This window comes from Meles meles, chromosome 7 (assembly GCF_922984935.1).
Source record: "Meles meles chromosome 7, mMelMel3.1 paternal haplotype, whole genome shotgun sequence".
Classification (NCBI taxonomy): Eukaryota; Metazoa; Chordata; class Mammalia; order Carnivora; family Mustelidae; genus Meles; species Meles meles.
This window is the reverse complement of record NC_060072.1, coordinates 42,342,387-42,361,921: the sequence shown is the minus strand read 5'-3', so window position 1 is coordinate 42,361,921 and position 19,535 is coordinate 42,342,387. Positions and strand designations below refer to the sequence as shown.

General features: G+C 42.6%; 1 protein-coding gene and 1 long non-coding RNA gene across 4 annotated transcripts; one reads left to right on the top strand and one right to left on the bottom strand.

Moving 5' to 3' along the window:
• Positions 1-315: 315 nt before the first annotated feature.
• On the top strand, positions 316-10,519 carry LOC123946910. Its single transcript, XR_006819677.1, has 3 exons — positions 316-2,340; positions 10,002-10,190; positions 10,379-10,519. It is a non-coding gene; the product is annotated as an uncharacterized LOC123946910 (long non-coding RNA).
• A 5,100-nt stretch (positions 10,520-15,619) lies between these two features.
• Positions 15,620-19,109, bottom strand: BBS10 (Bardet-Biedl syndrome 10). Of its 3 annotated transcripts, none has more exons than XM_046012780.1 (2): positions 18,860-19,109; positions 15,620-18,444 (listed from the first exon to the last, which is right to left on the bottom strand). In XM_046012780.1, the coding sequence occupies exons 1-2, from the start codon at positions 19,042-19,044 to the stop codon at positions 16,464-16,466; spliced, it is 2,166 nt and encodes a 721-aa protein (XP_045868736.1). In that variant the 5' UTR covers positions 19,045-19,109; the 3' UTR covers positions 15,620-16,463. The 3 variants fall into 3 exon arrangements, with proteins under 3 accessions (XP_045868736.1, XP_045868738.1, XP_045868737.1); XM_046012782.1 differs by having other exon boundaries at positions 18,985-19,093; XM_046012781.1 differs by having other exon boundaries at positions 18,813-18,954.
• Positions 19,110-19,535: the final 426 nt, after the last annotated feature.

Sequence of the window (19,535 nt, the reverse complement as noted above, 5' to 3'; positions counted from 1 at the left end):
CTGGGGTATTACCTGATATGGCAAACGATGGGATGACGTTAAGGATTTTTCAAGAAGGTGCTTATCCAGGATTATCCACAGGAGTTTAAATAATCCAGTGACAAGTGTCCTTATACGAATGAGGCAGAGGGAGATTTGACAGAAGAGGCAGCAGCAATGTGACCACGGAGGCAAAGACTGGAAGTGCTGTGGGCCACCGGAAGCTGGAAGGGTCAGGGGACAGATTCTCCCCTGGAGTCATCACAGGGAGCACAGCCCTATTGATTCTTTGGTTTTGGACTTCTGACCTCCAGAATACATTTCTGTGAGAGAACACATTTCTGTTCGTGACATACTTTGTGACATCAGCCACACACGGCAAACCCCGCCGTGGCTCATGGGATGAGGGGAGTCCTAACAGGGAAACCTGTTTGGCTTCATACCAGTTACTGGTTTTGCAACAAAATAACAGGCTCTTAAATTCCATTGTTAAGCACTCTGGTTGATCTTAGAACTGCATTCACACAGCAACATCTCCTCAGGATAAAAACAGAGCAACCCAAAAGTCATCATTTACATTAAAGAGCTTAATTTATTACCTCTGAAATTTTCCCTTCCTTCATACTTTCCACAGTTGTGAAAACATGTTCCTTTTAGTGCCAAGACCTATACTATATTTAGTTTACTTTGCTATGTGTTTATTCCCGCACCAGAACACACACACTCACGTAGAGCTCACTGCCACTGACCGCATGCGCAGTTTAGCTACAGCACCACTACACAGGTCAGACTTCAGCCGGGCACACTTCTGTTGATACTGCGGGCACTAAACCTGTTTGGAAGAAATCCAAACGCTATTATAGAAAAAGTCAATGTTTTGGCCTCCATTAAAGTGCCTGCATGAACGCATACCTTTTTTAACTCAGATGTATTGAGATGTAATTTACATAGAGTAAAACTTAACCTTTCTTTAGTCTACAGTTCTGAGTTCGAACAGACACCTAGAGTCTTAGAACCACCCCACGATCAAGATACAGAACAGTCCATCATCCCAAAAAGTTCTTTCACACCCCTTTGTGGTCAGCTCTCCTCCCTGGCTACCAGCGAACTCATGACAGGCACAGATAAGCAAAGCAGAGGCTGACCCCTGGCTACCACTCCCGCCCTCCACACACGCTGCCTCTGCCTTGGCTACACCAGTCTGACGGGTTCCTTGTGCTCTCCGTGCTCCCACCCATAAGGTCTACCTCTATCGTCCCTTTCAGCTAGAACACACTTCTCTTGTCTTCTGTACCTAGGTTACCCCTACTCGTCCTTGAGATCTCTTTTCCACAAAGAAGCCTTTCCTGAGTAGCTCTAGTCCCTCTTCATTGTACTGAGCACAGCGATTTTACATTTGTTTGTGTATTCTTTGATTAAGGTATATCTTCCCCTTAAACTTCGAGTTTCGTGAGGGCAGGGGCCATGATCTTAAGCTTAGCCTATAGTACAATCGTAGGTATCCAATAAAGACTAAGTACATGCATAGATACTTTGAAACCAGCAATGTTCTAGGTGTTTGCTTTTGATTCTTTAATCAAAAAATCTTTGATTTTTTTTCCAAATGTGATGATCTTAAACCATAAATCCTTTGACATTCCTCCCGCCAAAAGGTGGACTCTAATTCCCCTCCCACTGACTCAGTGACTTACTTCTAATGAAGAGAATGCCGCAGAAGTGACAGCATCATAGAAGGCACTGCACTTTCTCCTTGCTACCCCTGGGGTCTCTCAGTCATGGGGGGGATGCCAGCTGCCATGTCATGCAGACATATGTGAGCAGCCTTATGAAAAAGCCCACGTGGTGAGTTACTGAGGCCTTCTGCCAACAGCCACGTCAGTGAGGGAATTGAATCCTTCAGCCCCCGTCAAGCCTCTGGGACTGCAGTCCTGGCCCAGGTCTTCCCTGCACCCTCAAGAAAGATCCTGAGCCGGAACAATCCAGCTAAGCCCCTCCCATATTCCTACCCTGGGAAACTGTGTGAGATGTTTGCTGTTTCAGGCTGTGAAGTTGGAGGATCGTTACACAACAGTAGCTGAAAGAACTGATCGGGGAAATCAAGAACAGCAAGTGAAGGTGACTTGTTCAAGGTCACACAACCAGTCAATGGCGGGTGCAGGATCCCTGCACAGGTCGTGTGGCTCCGAAGGGCACATTCTGTGTCCCACACTGCATTGCCTCCTCAAGATGCTTAGCCTGGCAAATGCAAAATCATCTGGCTGCATGTATAAAATCTTTGCAAATTGGTTCATGTTACAGTTTTAGGAGGTTGTTTTCCGGAATGCCAAAGAAGCTGCTGACTGGAAGAGTTTCTGGAGAATGGTAAGTAAAAAGGCAATTCTAATGAAGAAGTTATACTGGACTGAACTATTTAGTCTCTGCGAAGACAATTTGTTGGAAGAGTAGATTGAGGCAAGTTTGTTAGAAATTAAAAAAGAGATAACTTAAAAGTTGTCTTCCTTTAGCTCATTATTATGGTATTGTAAACCAGTTTTCACACAGTATGAATGCATTTTCCTAGAATGCTCATTTTTTATATATCCAATATATTTGTTTAATATTTCACATATTACACATCTTTAATAGTGTAAATATTTGTAAATATATTTGTAAATAGTGTAAATATTTAGTATATATAAGAAGGAATTACTGAAATTCAGTATTTTTTAAAAGATTTTATTTATTTATTTGTCAGAGAGAGAACACGAGCCCAAGCAGGGAGACAGCAGGCAGAGGGAGAAGCAGACTCCCGGCTGAGCAGGGAGCCTGATGCGGGACTTGATCTCAGGACCCCAGGATCATGACCTGAGCCAAAGGCAGAGGCTTAACTGACTGAGCCATCTAGGTGTCCCTTAAATACAGTATTTTGCTCAGATTTCCTAGTTAACATTCCAAAGGCTTGTACCTTGCAGTAGGCAAAGATTTCTTAAGTAGGACACAAAAGCATGAATCTCAACATATAAACTTAATTAGCCATTGCAAGCTATTTATCTGCATGGTGCCCAGTGGTATTGCTGTCTATGCTAATTAGACTGAATATCTTCAACCCATCACTCTAGAACGACTGACTCATTTCCCTTTCTCCTCTTATGCCTTTCCTTTTCCCAAATTAATAAAACATTCCTTTCATCTAATCACTCCACTCACCTTTATTGTCTTTCTTTATTAAAGCATTGTCACTAGTTCCTTCCTCACGAGTACTGGACTCTTTAAGCTAATTTATGTTGAGGTCTCTGTGGGAATGTTGCTGGGCCACGGGAAGTCCTGCAAGTGTGAACCAGAGAGATGTCTCTCCATCTCTTGTCAGCGATCCTGCCTTCATGTCTGCGGAGACTTGAGAATTGCTATTCAGTGACAAACAACATGGAACATTTTCGTTTTCCCAATAACTTTGCTTTCAAGAATCTCAAGTCACTCTGGAGCTGGAAAAAATTTAATTATGCCAAGTAGCAGCTCCTGGGTCTCTTTGGCTGAATTAAGCCTATTCCAGTGCTTGTCTTTAGAGTGGATTACTAAAATCTCAGCCACCTGTCCAGTTCACAGCCCATCCCCTCAGTGGGAGCTCAGCTGTCTATGACACGGTGCTTGGCCTCTCTTCTCTATTCCTCGTGGGGCCTGCTTCCCACTGGTGGGCTGAGTGGGTAAAGGGTTCAGGCATGTGAGCATATGAGTGCTGGCACACATATGAGTGCTGACCATGGGGACACCGAGCAGGTCCAATTGTTCCCTGTGACTACTTTACCTACCACTGGCTACAAAATGCTGGTGTTGTCTGTGGCTGGGATGGGACTTTTGGGGACCCAGTAAATAACTCCCCTTCCACTGGGAGGCAAACGTAGGACTCAGGCTAAGGGAGACAGGTACACCATGGCAACTCCTGATAATGCTTCTACTGGCCTGCTGGGCTTACAGAGCTAAATAGAGCAGGTAGGTCAATGCTCCATCTCTGCATTGGACAGATGGACCCAGTTATGGCTCCCAACACTGCCACTTTCTCTTACGGCCCTGCAGAGGTGAAGCTGACCATGCTTCCTTTCTCACAACCAAGAGGGAGAAAGACAGTGCTGAATGAACACATACAGTTCCTCTACTCCCACTCACCAACTGGGCAAATCCCTCTGCCTCCTGGGATGGGGAGGGTGTGAAACTAGAGGCTGAGAGAAGTCTCAACCAAATAGGGCAAAACCAATCAGAATGCACATGTATGGATATGCATGCACATTTTTATTTAATTTTATAAGCAGCCTAATGAAAGATATGGAAGGATACCTGGTAGGTGGCTCACAGCATTGCCCAGTTTGGGGGGTGGTGGGTGGGATATAATGTGAAAGCAGGAGAAGAGAGTATAGAGATAAGCCAAACAGGGAAAAAAAAATCACCAAGAAACAGTATGTACAGTGTGATCACTCTATATTTATGTATGTGTATGTGTATGTGTATATATTTGCCTTAAGAAGTGATACTCAAGGGCACCTGGGTGGCTCAGTGGGTTGGGCCTCTGCCTTCAGCTCGGGTCATGGTGTCGGGGTCCTGGGATCAAGTCCCACATTGGGCTCTCTGCTCGGCTGAGAACCTGCTTCCTCCTCTCTCTCTCTGCCTGCCTCTCTACCTACTTGTGATCTCTGTCTGTCAAGTAAATAAATAAAGTTAAAAAAAAAAAAGAAAGAAGAAGTGATACTCCAAATTCTTCAACCCGTATAGTATGGTTCATACTCCACCAGTTAAAGTAGATACCAAAGAACTGGGGCAGGATCCCTGAAAATTCCCTCACTGAACCAGGCATTCATCTGGAGTGGAGGGTGGCCCAAGGGGTTTTGGGAGAGAGACTGGGAGACCAGGGTGGTAGGATGGGATTGGGGGCTGAGGGTGGTAGTACTTGAGATGCTCAAGGCAGTAGCTATTCACTAAGCCAATTCAGAAGCACTTCAATGTTTTGACATGACTAGTTCTATCAATGAATTCTACTTGAATAACACACTTGTTGATTTACTCCTAAGTTAAGATCAAATTCTTAAACTGTAACAGGGAAGTTTCTTTCCTATGCTATGTTATCTAATTCAACTGGGAACAGGCACCACTCATATGAAGAAAACCTCAATTCTGGGGGCCAGAGGAGCCTCTTCAAAGCTTCACTCAAATGACTGGAAAGTTGAGGCTTGGCTGTTGGCTGGAAACCTCATCAGGGCTGTGGATTAGGGCCTTGGTTCTTCTCCATCTGGGCCTTGGTTCTTCTCCATCTGGGTCTCTCCTCAGGCTGCTTGTGCTTCCTTACAGCATGGTGGCTGGGTTCCAAGAGAAATCAGAAGGTGGCTGTTTATAATCAAAGAAATCACATAGTGTCACTTCATTATAGTCTACTGGGCAGGGCAGTCACAGGGGCTCACCCACTTTTTAGGGGAGGGGACTTATATCCCACCCCTCCAGGGAAGGAGTGTCGAGGTTGTACTATTAAGAAGAGCATATGGCAAGGAAGACATGGGAGGAAATGCAATATGCTACAACACACTTCTGCTGTCTGTGATATCTACGGTCCGTGTTGGCCTGGGTTCCAAAGGTCTCTGCTTTTATTCACACTGCTACATGTAGGGCACAGATTAGTTAGTATAACTGAAAGATTGGAGGAAGAAGGGAAAAGTTAAAAATGTATAGGCAACCAAAGGAAGAACTAAAGTGAACATTTGTGAAACTCCTACTTAACAATGTGGCAGGCATTGTGTTAGGCCCCTCTCATAGATCCTTATTAATTTCAAGCTTTCAAGATCTTTATTAATCCACACCACAGCTGTGTGAGGTAGGTACTATCATTACCACTTGGCAGATAAGAAAATTAAGGCAGAAGAGCTATTTAACTTGTCCAGCTATACAACCTGTAACTGACAGCAGGATGGCAATACTGGGCTGCTTGATTTCAAGGATTATGTTCTTGCTACTATACTATGCCTCTGAGCATAGAACATAAACACATTCTGTACCATGTTGCTATGTAGTTCATTTTGTTTCTTCTTCTACTTATACAAAAGATCTCCTTTTTTACCTCTCAAAAGGCTTAGAGTAAAACATGGCAAATGGGCTTCTCTTTTCCAAATAACTGACAAAGTCTTCTCAAGGAGCACATTAGATAACTCCCTTTTCAGTCAATTCCCTAGTTATCATTTGTCCATGTAGGAATGTAGAAATTACTAGCTGGGGGATTAGATAAGAAACCCTTACTACTTATTAAGCTAATTGTGTTATAAGGTAATGTAAATGTTAAGACATAGAGAGAAATTCAACATGAGAGTTCATTAAGTACAAAATGATGGGTACATTGTGATACAAGTGAAGTCCCAAGAAGCTTTGCATAAATGTACTTTGGGAATATGTATTAATATATTTTTTAAAGATTTATTTATTTATTTAATTTGAGAGAGAGAGCGTTTGCACCTGGGGTTGAGGAGAAGGGCAGAGAAGAGGAAGGAGGAGAGCAGCAAACTCCCAACTGAGCATGGAGCCTGGGGTTCCATTTCATGACCCCGAGATCATGACCTGAGCCAAAATCAAGAGACACTTAACTGACTGAGCCACCCAAGCACCCCTGGAAGACGTACTAATATTAGACGTACTAATAATAAATATACCACGGGACTCCCTGTTTAAAGAAAACGCACATTTCTCTTGTTGCAGCAGGGACTTCTCTATAGTGGGACAGAGATAATGGAGTTCATCATAATTAGAATGCCCCAGTCATTAACTAGGTGTGTTTAATCTGGGCATAAGGACCCCTGTTGCAATGATCAGGGAGGTTTTCACTGAGATACCTATTTATAATACGGTATTATAATTTATAATAAGATCTGGCATAGCTGATGGAGAGGACAAGAATGCCCCTCTTTCACCTGGTGCTAAATGCAAATACCCAGAGTGGTGGTGAATGACAGAGACTGAAAGGATGACACGTATTTTACCATAACCTAAACGTAAATGCAATTCAACCATAACACAATATGTCATCAATTCTTGGGGCTACTGAGAGGCTTTTGACACTGACTTGGAAATTCAGTTTCCCACTGAGGCCTACTCTTTAAAATGAACAAATGATTGCATAGAATAGAAACATGCTAAGTCACCTAGAAGAAACAGAATGGCTTCCAAGCTAGTAGAGCTCTGCAGTAATTTAGTATTTTCAGAAAGCACTGTGTCCACGAGAATTTAGGTAGAACTGAAAACAAACAAAAGTGGAGTCACTGGGGCAAATGTTGGTTGGGTCTATCTGATCATTGCCCAGGAGGAGGAAGCCTTAGTGGTATGGACAGTATGGACCATTTTGGATGGTATAGTCCTATTCATTCATTCACTGAACTGTCTCAAGTGCCTAGCTGGCCAGGCATTATCTTACATGCTGGGAATATGGAAGTGAGTAAGTCAAAGTCCTCATGGAGTTCACATTCCAGTGGGGGAGGCAGTCAATACAAAAAAATAAACATATATACTAATAACATGAGATCCGTGCTTCAAAAAACCTTCACAAGGTAGGAAGACAGTGAATGAGGGAGATGGGAAAGGACTATGATATTACTTTAGATGGAAAGGTCAAGAAAGGCATATCTGAGGAGGTGATATTAAGACAGAGATATTTGGATGAAGAAAGGAGGTGAGCGATATGAAGATTAGTGGGGTTAGATTGTTCTAAATGAACAGAACAGCAAGTAGAAAGCTCAGAGGTTGGGGTGAACCTGTGTGTTCAAGGAACAGAAAGGCCAGTATGGGGAGTCATTAGTGCCATTTGCTAAAATGTTCTGGTGCTCTCTCCTTTCAGGCACAAGGTTGCATTATCTTGGTTCTTCTGTGGATGGACAGGACTACACCTAGTATGTTTTATCTTATCTTGGAGAGTGAGGCATGAGCAAAAATGACGTGCCATTTATGGACAGAGCTGGCAGGCTGTCTAGAGCACTTTTTTCTGTCTCTGGCTTGATGATTAGTAATGCTTCAGACAGTGACTGCTCCAGCAACCACAATCTAAGAGGAAGACAAGGCAGGCAAGGTCCTTGGCTGACCCTCAAAAGACATAAATGCGAACAAGAAATACATTTTGTATTGTGTCAAACTTCTTAGATTTGGAGTTGTTACCTCGGTCTGACATCACCTGTCCTGACCAATACCTGTCCTGGTCAATGTAACTGGTGGGGACGAAGCTAGAGGGAGGGAGGTAGATGTCATCTAAAGGATAAGCAGTGGACAGATAGTGTAGAGCCTTGTAGAATATGGTACATTTGGGTTTCATTCCGTGTGAAAGAAAAACTCTGGACAGAGTTTTGAGCAGGGGAATGACATGAAGATTTGCATTTGAAAAGAATCATTCAGTCATGTATGGGAAGTCCTTATTAGTGGGAAACACCTAGTGAGGTTTTTAGGAATGTAATGTCCTCTACTCGCTTTCGGTAAATGGTTCAGTAAAAATGTGTTTTAGTGTGTATGGCTTGTGTGCACATGAACAAGGGGTAAAATGGTAGTTGGTAAATCTAGATGAAGGGTAGGTAGGTGCTCATTGTATGCTTTTTCAACTTTTTTTGTAGGTTTAAATTTTTTTAAATAGGGGCCCTTGGGTAGTTGAGTTGGTTGAGCGTCTGACTCTTGATTTTGGCTCAGGTCGTGTCCGGGGGTTGTGCAACAGAGCCTCTCGTGGGGCTGAAGTCTGCTTCAGATTCTCTCTCCCTCTTCTCTGTCCCTCCCTAGCTATACACGCGCACATGCTCTCTCATAAGTAAATCTATAAAGCTGGGGGGAAATCACTCTAGGGAAATGCAAGATGGGATAGTAGCAAAGGCCATAGGAAGGCTGCTGTGGTAAGAGATGAGGTGATTTGGGCTGGAACAACAATTTTGAGAAATGGGTGGCTTTGAAATCTAATTTCTATGTGGAGCCAGAAGGACTTGCTGATAGACTGGCAATGGGATGTGAAGTAAAGTTTAGAGTTCAAGGTGTCTCTTAGGTCTTTGTCCCGAGCATGTGGGAGAGTGGTAGATGCCATTAACTGAGACAGGACAGCAGGGGAGAACCAGCTTTAGGAGATGGGAAATAGCAATTCTGTTCTGAACAAGTTAAGGGTGAGTCTCCGAATAGAGACTGGGTTTGCTTTTGGTGAGTGAGCTGGGGCCACAGAGTAGAGGTTGTCTGGGAGAATAAAATTTGAAATCATCAGCATGTAGTGGTATAGTGAGAAATCACCTCTCTACCTCTTCCCTATGTATGCCCTCACCCCCAAATTACTACCCCTACCCCTCCTAGTTTGTGTATTCACTTGGAGTTTAGGTTGCTACCAATTTATTACAAAGCTGCATTGAATAACTATAATGATGTGAGAGATGGTTCTCTCTCACTATAATGTGAGAGATGGTTCCTAAGCTGTAGGTTTTTTTTCTCTGCTGGCCCTGATGACAGGAAAGACATATTCTATCCCTTTTGAGAGGGGTAAACAATCTCTGATAAAAGTTTAGACTCAAGGGGCGCCTGGGTGGCTCAGTTGGTTGAGCGACTGCCTTCAGCTCAGGTCATGATCCCAGAGTCCTGGGATCGAGTCCCATGTCGGGCTCCCTGCTCCTTGGAGAGTCTGCTTCTCCCTCTGATTTTCTCTCCTCTCATGCTCTCTCTCACTGTCTCTCTCTCAAATAAATAAATAAAATCTTTAAAAAAAAAAAAGTTTAGACTCAAATTGCATTCCTCTTCCTTCTCCCTTAGTCTGAAACATGGATACCATGCCACTCTACCTCTGGTATAATATGATTAAATAGCTCCCCTGCTAAAGTTGTTAGGGCTATTCAAGTCTAATGCATATTGTCTGGAGAATAAAAATAGCTTGTGCTGGCTCAATGAAAAAAAATCAGAAGGTTCATAAAAGTTATTGGGGAAATGTATGTGTGGGAGGTAATCATGTAACCTCAAAACACAGTAATAAAAAACTCAGTTGAGAAGTTAATGCGTATTTGTCCTTTTCCCCCTTCCAGGGTGTGGTAGATTGTATTTTCCAAAATAGCTGCCTCACTGTATCTCATCCCACATGCTCTTCTAATAATGGGACATTGACACTCTTCCCACTGAGTGGTGGGGCCTATTTCCCTCTCCTTGAACTTCAGCTGACCTTTGTGACTGCCTGAACCAACAGAATACAGCGGAAGCTGTCCAGCTATGGCCAGGTAACTCCCACAACCCTGAGAGGGAATAATACAGTAGGTAAAATCTGTTAACTTTTGAGGTTTTTCATTATGCAGCAACAAAATACAGGAACATGGTTTTGACTTTTAATCATCTTTATATTTTCTTTGTTCTTGATCCTTAAATTTATATTCAGATTTTAAAGCAATTTTATCTGTTCTTATTGCAGGTGACTTCAAATCCTTTGTGGAAGAGGGCTTACATACAATGTAATCAAATTTTTTAAAATGCTCTTCTGGGGGCACCTGGGCAGCTCTTGTCAGTTAAGTGCCTGCCTACGTTAAGATCCCAGGGTCCTAGGACAGAGACCCACATTTGTGGCTCAGCAGGGAGCTTGCTTCTCCCTCTCCCTCTGCTGCTCCCCCTGCTTGTGCTCTCCTGCTGTCAAATAAATAAATAAAATCTTTAAAAATAGTAATAATAAAGTGCTCTTCTGTCTAACCTGGTGATGTAAGCTCCCTAGTCTTATTCTATAAATGATAAAGATAACCCATGAAAGCTCTAGAACCACTTTTACGGGATTTAAAAACAAAAAAGAGATTAGAAGAGAGTTAAAAAAGAAAAGATTGTGGGGTACCTGGGTGGCTCAGTCATTACACGTCTGTCTTGGGCTCAGGTCATGATTCCAGTGTCCTGGGATCAAGCTCCACATTGGGCTTCCTGCTCAGCAGGAAGCCTGCTTCTCCCCCTCCCCCTCCCCCTGCTTGTGTTCCCTCTCTCGCTGTGTCTCTCTGTCAAATAAATAAGTATGGTTCATATATACAATGGAGTATTATGCCTCCATCAGAAAGGATGAATACCCAAATTTTCTATCAACATGGACAGAACTGGAAGAGATTATGCTGAGTGAAATAAGTCAAGCAGAGAGAGTTAACATATGGTTTCACTTACTTGTGGAGCACAAGGAATAACACGGAGGACACTGGGAGATGGAGAGAAGTGAGACGGGGGAAATCGGAGAGGGAGACAAACCATGAGAAACTTCAGACTCTGAGAAACAAACTGAGGGTTTTGGAGGGGAGAGGAGTGGGGGGTTGCGTGAGCCTGGTGGTGGGTATTATGGAGGGCACGTATTGCATGGAGCACTGGGTATGGTGCATAAACAATGACTTTTGGAACACTGAAAATAAATAAATAAAATCTTTTAAAAAAGGGAAAGAAAAGGGCGCCTGGGTGGCTCAGTGGTTTAAGCCGCTGCCTTCGGCTCAGGTCATGATCTCAGGGTCCTGGGATCGAGTCCCGCATCGGGCTCTCTGCTCGGCAGGGAGCCTGCTTCCCTCTCACTCTCTCTGCCTGCCTCTCTGCCTACTTGTGATCTGTCAAATAAATAAATAAAATCTTTAAAAAAAAAAAAAAAAAAGGGAAAGAAAAGATTGCTTTGTGTGGACCTATTCTACCCTGCCTGCTCTTTCTCCCCCAAAACATAACCTTTTTCATGAAACTTTGATGGAAATAATTATGACCTCATCTATGAGGATCAAATGACTAATTCAGTCAGTGAATAGTTCCTCAAGAGACATTTACTGGCTACTATTGTATGCTAGATATTAGACCAGGTACCAAAAATACAAAGACACAGGCCAGCTTATAAAGGGACTTCTGGGCTCCTGATTATTTATAGTTACAAAATGTGTATCATACACAAGGTCATATGTCTAGGCATGTCTGGAAGTCTTTAAATGCCTTCAGTGATGGAGAAGTATTTAAAATAACAATAACAAAATAAAGCACAACTATCAAATGATCTGACAGATAATTTAAAAAGTGAATGGAAAAAGTTATACAGCAATTTTACAGTATGTTTATATATCTATGAGTTCGGCACAAGGAACAGAGCTAACTGGGGCACCTGCATGGCTCAATTAAGTGTCTGATTCTTGATCTTGGCTCAGGTCTTGATCTCAGGGTTGTGAGTTTAAGCCCCATGTTGGGCTCCATGCTAGGTGGGAAGCCTCCTTAAAAAACAAAACAAAAAACCAGAGCTAACTTATTCTCTGCATAACCAGAGAAATGAAATAATAATATACTAACCTTAAAAAATGAAATTACAGTTAGTATAAAAGATCATGAGATACCACAAGATAAGACATTGGTCTTTTTTTTTTTAAAGATTTTATTTATTTATTTGAGAGAGAGGCAGTGAGAGAGAGCATGAGTGAGGAGAAGGTCAGAGGGAGAAGCAGACTCCCCGTGGTGCTGGGAGCCCGATGTGGGACTCGATCCCGGGACTCCAGGATCATGACCTGAGCCGAAGGTAGTCGTCTAACCAACTGAGCCACCCAGGCGTCCCGACATTAGTCTTTTTTTTTTTTTTTTTAAAGATTTTATTTATTTATTTGACAGAGAGAGATCACAAGTAGGCAGAGAGGCAAGCAGAGAGAGTGAGAGGGAAGCAGGCTCCCCGCCGAGCAGAGAGCCCGATGCGGGACTCAATCCCAGGACCCCGAGATCATGACCTGAGCCGAAGGCAGTGGCCTAAACCACTGAGCCACCCAGTTTATTAATACATTCTTAGTCACCACTTTTTCGAGTTTTACTGTAATTAGAATTTTAAAATCTGGTTTCCTAAACTGAATCTCAATCCAAGTACTGTCACATCCATTAACTTTTCAAGAAAGGGGCAAGAAGATGGGAACCAGAGCTACTTGTTTACCACTTGTCTTCAGCATCTGGCCCATAGCAGGCACTCACTAAGAATTCGTTAAACTGAGGGGCGCCTGGGTGGCTCAGTGGGTTAAAGCCTCTGCCTTCAGCTCAGGTCATGATCCCAGGGTTCTGGGATCAAGCCCCACATCGGGCTCTCTACTCCACGGGGAGCCTGCTTCCTCCTCTCTCTCTGCCTGCCTCTCTGCCTAGTTGTGATTTCTGTCAAATAAATATTAAAAAAAAAAAAAGAATTCGTTAAATTTGTGGGGCTCTTGGCTGGTCCAATGGATTAAGCCTGGACTCTTGGTTTCAGCTCAGGTTGATATCTCAGGCTGGTGAGATCCAGCCCAGCAACAAGCCCAAGCTCAGAGTAGAGTGAGCTTCAGATCCTCTCTCCCTCTCCCTCCGCCCCCTAGCCTACTTTTTCTCTCAAATAAATAAACAAACAAACAAATACAAGAACTCGGTGAATTTATGTATTGCAAACATGTATTTAAGAGAACAGATTAAACGTAGCAGTTTTATACAATAGGCAGGTCTGAATACTTGGTACAAACAGCCGTGTTTCGGGTGTTGCAGGGAACTACTAGAAGTAGAAGACACTGTCCTTCATGCAGAGTATTACATGCACTTAAAAACCTTGAAAATGAAATATAAATATTGCAAAATTCAAATTTTTGAAATGAAGAATTTTCGGCGGGTTGCAGCTGCTCCAGCAGTGGAAGGGTGGAAGAAGCTGCAGCAGCCAGACAGCCCAGCTTCGGGAAGGCTCTGGTGCTCCCCGGCCTGCAACCCGGCCTGCTGCGGCAATGATGCCCAGGAGGAAGGGCAGCTCTATCGACAGCACAGTTAAGTAGGAGCCCAAGAGGAGGTCAGACAGGTTGTCAGCTAAACCTGCTCCTGCAGAAGTGGAAATGACTCCCCCCCCCAAAAAAAAAGGAAAGTAGGAAAGGCAGGATCCAAACTTAGGAGACCACGGTATCTGGTATCTGGGAACTGCTACTGCTGTGCTACTCCAGGCGCAACTTTTTCCTAATGAAAAGCCATCCCCGGCGACTCCACGGTCTTGTGACATTTTTAGTGACTAAGATCGTGACTGTGAAAGTCTCAGTCAGATGTCATACTTGCCTGAAACATAGAAATTTTCAATTTTCCTAAATTTAGTAATAGCAGTGACAGATTTTTGTTTTCTGGCCTGGGTAAAAAAATAATAATAATGGATATGGTCATCCTGGTTTTTTTATGGTAATATATGTTACCTTCGTTGTGCTGCAGAATTTTAAAGACTTAATAAGACTGAAAATACTACTAAGTCTAGCTTGAAGGAAATCCATTCTTGTGCTGTGTACATCCCGGTTAGTGCTTGCCTGTTCCTTACGTACTGTGTTTATTATTCTTGACGATAATCTCAAAGCCACAGTTGAGGCCAGGAGAAAGGCAACGTGTAGGTTTTTGAGGATAAAGTTCTCAAGCTAAGGTGCAGTGAATCCCTGTGCAAGGGTACATACATCAGGACCTGTGTTCTTTGAGAACATAATGGTTTAAATGTTGTGTTGTTGGTTTGTTTTGCAACTATGTATAAAGGAGTACATTATATCCTTCTATTATAAGAAACTCTGAATTAACCCTAAACAACACTGGAGTTGTTTCCCTGGAATACACTCATGATTGCATTGCTCAAATTGAAGGTCTTTGGAATGAACTTGCTCTTGAGTGTAATGTTTAAAAACTTGAGTTGGGAAAGCAAAGTATATGTAAATCATTGTAACTTTGATTTTGGGCATAGTATCGAAACCACCTTCTGCAAAGCTGTCACCCTTTTCAGGGGAAATTCACAGTAGGATTAATTTCTGTACACTCAAAACCTAAGTGAGAGTTTGGTGTTAGACCCCTTTTCTAAAAGTACAAGTGGAAGCTTAGCACTGCATAATCAATTCTTTACTTAAGCGTTGTACAGAGGGGCATCTGGGTGGTTCAATCAGTTAAGTGTCTGCTTTTGGCTCAGGTCATGTACCTAGGGTCCTGGGACTGAGACCAGCATCTGGCTCCTTGCTCCGTGGGGAGTCTGCTTCTCCCTCCCCCTTTGTCAAATAAATAAATGAAATCTTTAAAAAAACAAAAACAAAAACAAACACATACCAAATTAATGTAAAAGTCTCAAACCTTTTCAGGAGAAAGTTCTACTTTTTTAGAAGAAGTATTCAAAGGTATAAGCAGAGTATGTTAACAGTGTATCTCACAACAGAAAGTAAAACAGTAATTCTTCCCATCCAAGTACTAACCAGGCCCGACCCTGCTTAGCTTCCGAGATCAGACGAGATCGGGCGCGTTCAGGGTGGTATGGCCGTAGACAAAACAGTAATTCTTTATAAAAAGTTAAGTAAAGGGGCGCCTGGGTGGCTCGGTGGGTTAAAGCCTCTGCATTCGGCTCAGGTCATGATCCCAGGGTCCTGGGATCGAGCCCCACATCGGGCTCTCTGTTCAGCAGGGAGCCTGCTTCCCTTCCTCTCTCTCTGCCTGCCTCTCTGCCTACTTGTGATCTCTGTCTATCAAATAAATAAAATCTTAAAAAAAAAAAAAAGTTAAGTAAAGCAGGAATTTTTCATAAAGGCCAAAAAAAAAAAATAGCAGATCTTGTTGCATAATGATGGAGTGAACTATGTATTATTATTACCCATCTTTGATTGAGTTTTTTTTTTTAAATAAACCAATTCGCTAAAGTACTAAAGAAAGAAAACAAAAAGGAAGGAAGGAAGGATTGATGGACTTTCAAACTATTTATTACTCTTGAACTCTGGCTATGCACCAAATACAAGAAAAGCCAGCACATACATCAATTATTTTTACAAGCTCTTAGGGGACAGGAGAAAATGATAGAATGCATTTCACAACCTTTCTGAAACTAACTTTTAACTACAGAAATGAAAATAAGTTTATAGTGCACAAAGTCACATTGTCAGTTACATATTCAGTGGTATATGGATAGTGAAAAAAACATATCCAGGCTTTCCCACATAAAATGGATATAAATAAGGGGATATTTAAAAGTAAAAACTAATTTATATGCTTGAGAAAAAAAATCAAGACTTTTATTCACTGCTTCAGAAATTATGAGTAGAGAAAATAAATTATTCTGAATGAAGCAAATACTGAATTTTGTATTTTAAACCATTAATATAGGATGACACCTGAAGACTCCATCCAAATCTCGTATTAAATGACTCTATGAACTAAATACAGAAAGGTGAGGACAGATGAAGAGAATGAAAGAAAATACAGAAAAGCAAAAAGGTGCTATAAAGAAACACCCTCCCATATATAAACGAACTAACACAGAGCTGAGACAGGCACCTGTAAGAGGAAGAAAGACAAACTTAGTCAGATCTTGGCTTCCCCCATGTGGAAGGCTTCCTCAGAATTGTTCCACAATATTTTCTAGTATTTGTGTCTGAATGTCTGCCAGCCTCCTAGTGTACTTCTTCTAAAGGCTTTTTAAGTTTTGATGTTTTCCTAACTAGCTAACCCTAACTGAATTGAGAATCAGTTGTCACATCCTTCTTTACTGTTTGAGTTGAATTAAAATTTTGGTTAATAAAAAACTTCCAATTTTATACTTCCTCATCTGAATCTTGGTCATACATTTCCCGAGGCTGTCTCTTAATATTGATTACTAAATCAATGGTTAAAATTTTTGTTAAACACTGAAGAACTGAAGTTAATAACTGGTATTTACCAGCTACTGATTCCAAACCTGTCTGACTGCTCATAATGGGTTGATTGGTTTGTAGTGCACGGAGAGTTCTTATATATATTTGTGGAAAGCTGTACTTTCCCTTCTTAGACTTATACAGGATTTGGGGAATGCCTAAAAGAGCATTAGCTATTATTATACTAACCATAGTTTCTTCTGATTGCTGACATTTTCTGGTATAGTTGAGAAGATAGTAATGTAACAGGATCTCAAAATTACCACCCACTGGCAAAACACAACCTGCTGGTAGAGTGGAGCAGCAGTAATTCTGGGAAGTACACATCTCCAGTGACTTCTCTCTCACTGGCAACATGTTTCCCTTTCCAGCAATTTTTGTGACTTGTAAATTTTCAGAGGAAATTTCTATTCCAGTGTTTTCTGCTGTTGAATTAGCAGAATTACTCTCAATAAATGGTTCGTTGTCATCAATTGTCCTGGTTTTAGTTGGAGCTAAACATCTCAGTGTTTCATCTGTCTGGTATGTATCTGTTGGTGTCACTTTTGGTGTTGAACATGGAATACAGGTTTCTAATTCTACACTCGGAACTACCAAATTTGAATATACTTTTAAATATGTTTGAGTTTTTGGCAGATTACCTTTGTTCTTTACAACTGTGCCCTGATACGGCCTTTGTATTAAGCCATTAACAATTTCTGGCAATGGATTACTTTCTCTGCTATCCTTGTAAGCAAGAGGACTTGATGTATGGTTTTGATCACTGGTTTGTATCATGTAATTTAGATCAAGATCTTTAAACAGCTGTCGAAGCATTTTAAATGCTCCATGTAAAGCACCTTCATGTTGTTCAACAAGACCCTGCACTGGTCCACAAAGAACTATACAGTGTGGTATAAATGAACATGTGCTAATCAAACCAAGATGAACATACCTTTTGGATCTCAGGATAAGGGGCTTACAAAATTTCACCAAAGCTGTGTTACAGATTTCATACTGTGAAGAGGCTTGTGGTAGTATAAAGGGAGAAAGACCCATGATCCTCTGGATAAGAGAAACTTCTTCTGGTGATAAACACTCTACCACTGATATGCCATTCAGTCCTGCATAATAAGTAACTAAGTCCGGTTGTTTCACACTAGACAGGAGCAATTTTACATTTTGACTCTGTAAATATTTCACTATTGCTTTTGTCCTTTCCATAATCCAAAATTGAGAGGTCTGAAACTGTGCTTCTGAATTTAGAATAAACTCTGATGCAGAAGCTGAAAAAAGAGGCTGAATAGTTTCTGTAACTATTACCATTCTTATGTCACCATCTGCTGGACAGTATACAGAAAAGTCTCTGTGAAGCACAAGCCCAGCCATGATCCTGGAATCTGAGACAGGAAGGCCCGTGACGCCAACATTCAACTCTACAAAATAGTCATCCACTAAGTCAAATACTTCTTCAAACCCACTTTCACAAGCCATACACTTGAAAAAGTAGTTACACATCAACTGTGAAATAAAGTAGTGATTATTTCTCCCCACTCTTCCACAAAAGTATGCTTCTAGGAGCAGCTCTAAAGAGCTCCTACACAATGTTCTCTCTTTAGTGGATGAAGAAAAGATGGTCAGAAAGTGTTTACTTAAGTAGTGGTCCATAATATAATCTAATATTTGTGTCTGAAACGTCAGAAGAGCTTGAGAAAGAAATTTCCACTGACAACAATTTTTCCAATGCCTTCTATGGGTTTGAATATTTTTGGAAATCAAAGAATCCTGTTCTTTGTCTATGACTGTATGAAGTCCTCTGAGTAAATGACAAAGAAAGATAATAAATGTTTTAGCACCATCTCCTGTTTTTCTTAGATGACTGGAAACACAGGCCACCACCATCCTGTACAGAAAAAGAAATAAAGCAACTCAGATTTTCAGAAGGCTGCCTTCATACATGTAAACCAAGTTGAACCATGGTTTCACAACTAAAGTCGTAAGACTTTAATGACTGATGCTTTTAGTTTTACTTTTTACAAAGTTTTACTTTGTTCTATTTTAAGATTCTGGGGTTGGGTAGAGCGAGGAGGGTAGTAAATGTTCATGGGTGTTTGTAAGATTTGATTTCCAAAAGAACGTTCCACGGGACCACGCTCGAACCCTAAGCATACACTGGTTTCTCCCAAGGTGTCCTCCCAGGAGCACAGGCTAAGGGTGCAGGGAGATGGCCTGGGGTGCTCGGCTCTGGGTAGAAGAGTGGGACCAGAGTACCTGGCTATGGGACGCTGTTACGAGCTGGAAATGTGCGACGCGGGTACCTGGCTATGGGATGCTCTAAGTGTAGCGCCTCCAGGAGGCAGCCTCCACTCCGGCTGATCAGCACCTCGCCGGTGGGCTTCGTACACAGAACTTGCCGCCCCTCGGGCCCCACGCAGCAACTCACGATGGTCTCCAACACTTCCGTCACCTGCAACGCCGCCTTCGCAGAACCGAGGGCGGCCATGGCGCATAAAGTTGGAAGAGCTTCCGGCCGCAGGCGGCGGAGAACCGACACCGCCAGGGAGGAGAGAGGCGGGACGGCCGGAAACGGAAGGGGCGGGGGGAGGTCAAGCGCCGGGGCTGCTGGGCATACTCCCCCACCGCCCACGGGCAGAGTATCCGGTTGTTGGGCCACCGGTCCGGATAGTCTGCGAAGCAGGAAAAGTGGTCAGGGCTTCTCAGGAGCTGTACCTGGACTGGAAACTGCCAGCCCTTCCCCTGCTCCCTGGGTGAATTTATTCCCAGCAGTGGCTTCAACTGCCACCAAATCCGTCTCCTAGGAAACGCCCTTCCTTCCCGGAAGTCCGCACGCTAGGGGAGCCGATGTGGAGGAGGGAATGGGTACCCCGGGTAGAACCGGGTTCGTGCCCCACCCCTGATAAAATCTCTGCGTTGGACTCAGTAGTATTCTGTCCACAGTATCACCAGTTGTTCTCCTAACCATCACAGTGTCTA

What these genes read in the sequence shown, in the direction of transcription:
- BBS10 (XM_046012780.1), bottom strand. Translation starts at nt 19,044, where the DNA reads ATGGCCGCCCTCGGTTCTGCGAAGGCGGCGTTGCAGGTGACGGAAGTG. An exon ending in TTAGAGCATCCCATAGCCAG is followed by an intron (nt 18,445 to 18,859) that starts GTACCCGCGTCG and finishes TTTTCTGTACAG; the next exon opens with GATGGTGGTGGCCTGTGTTT.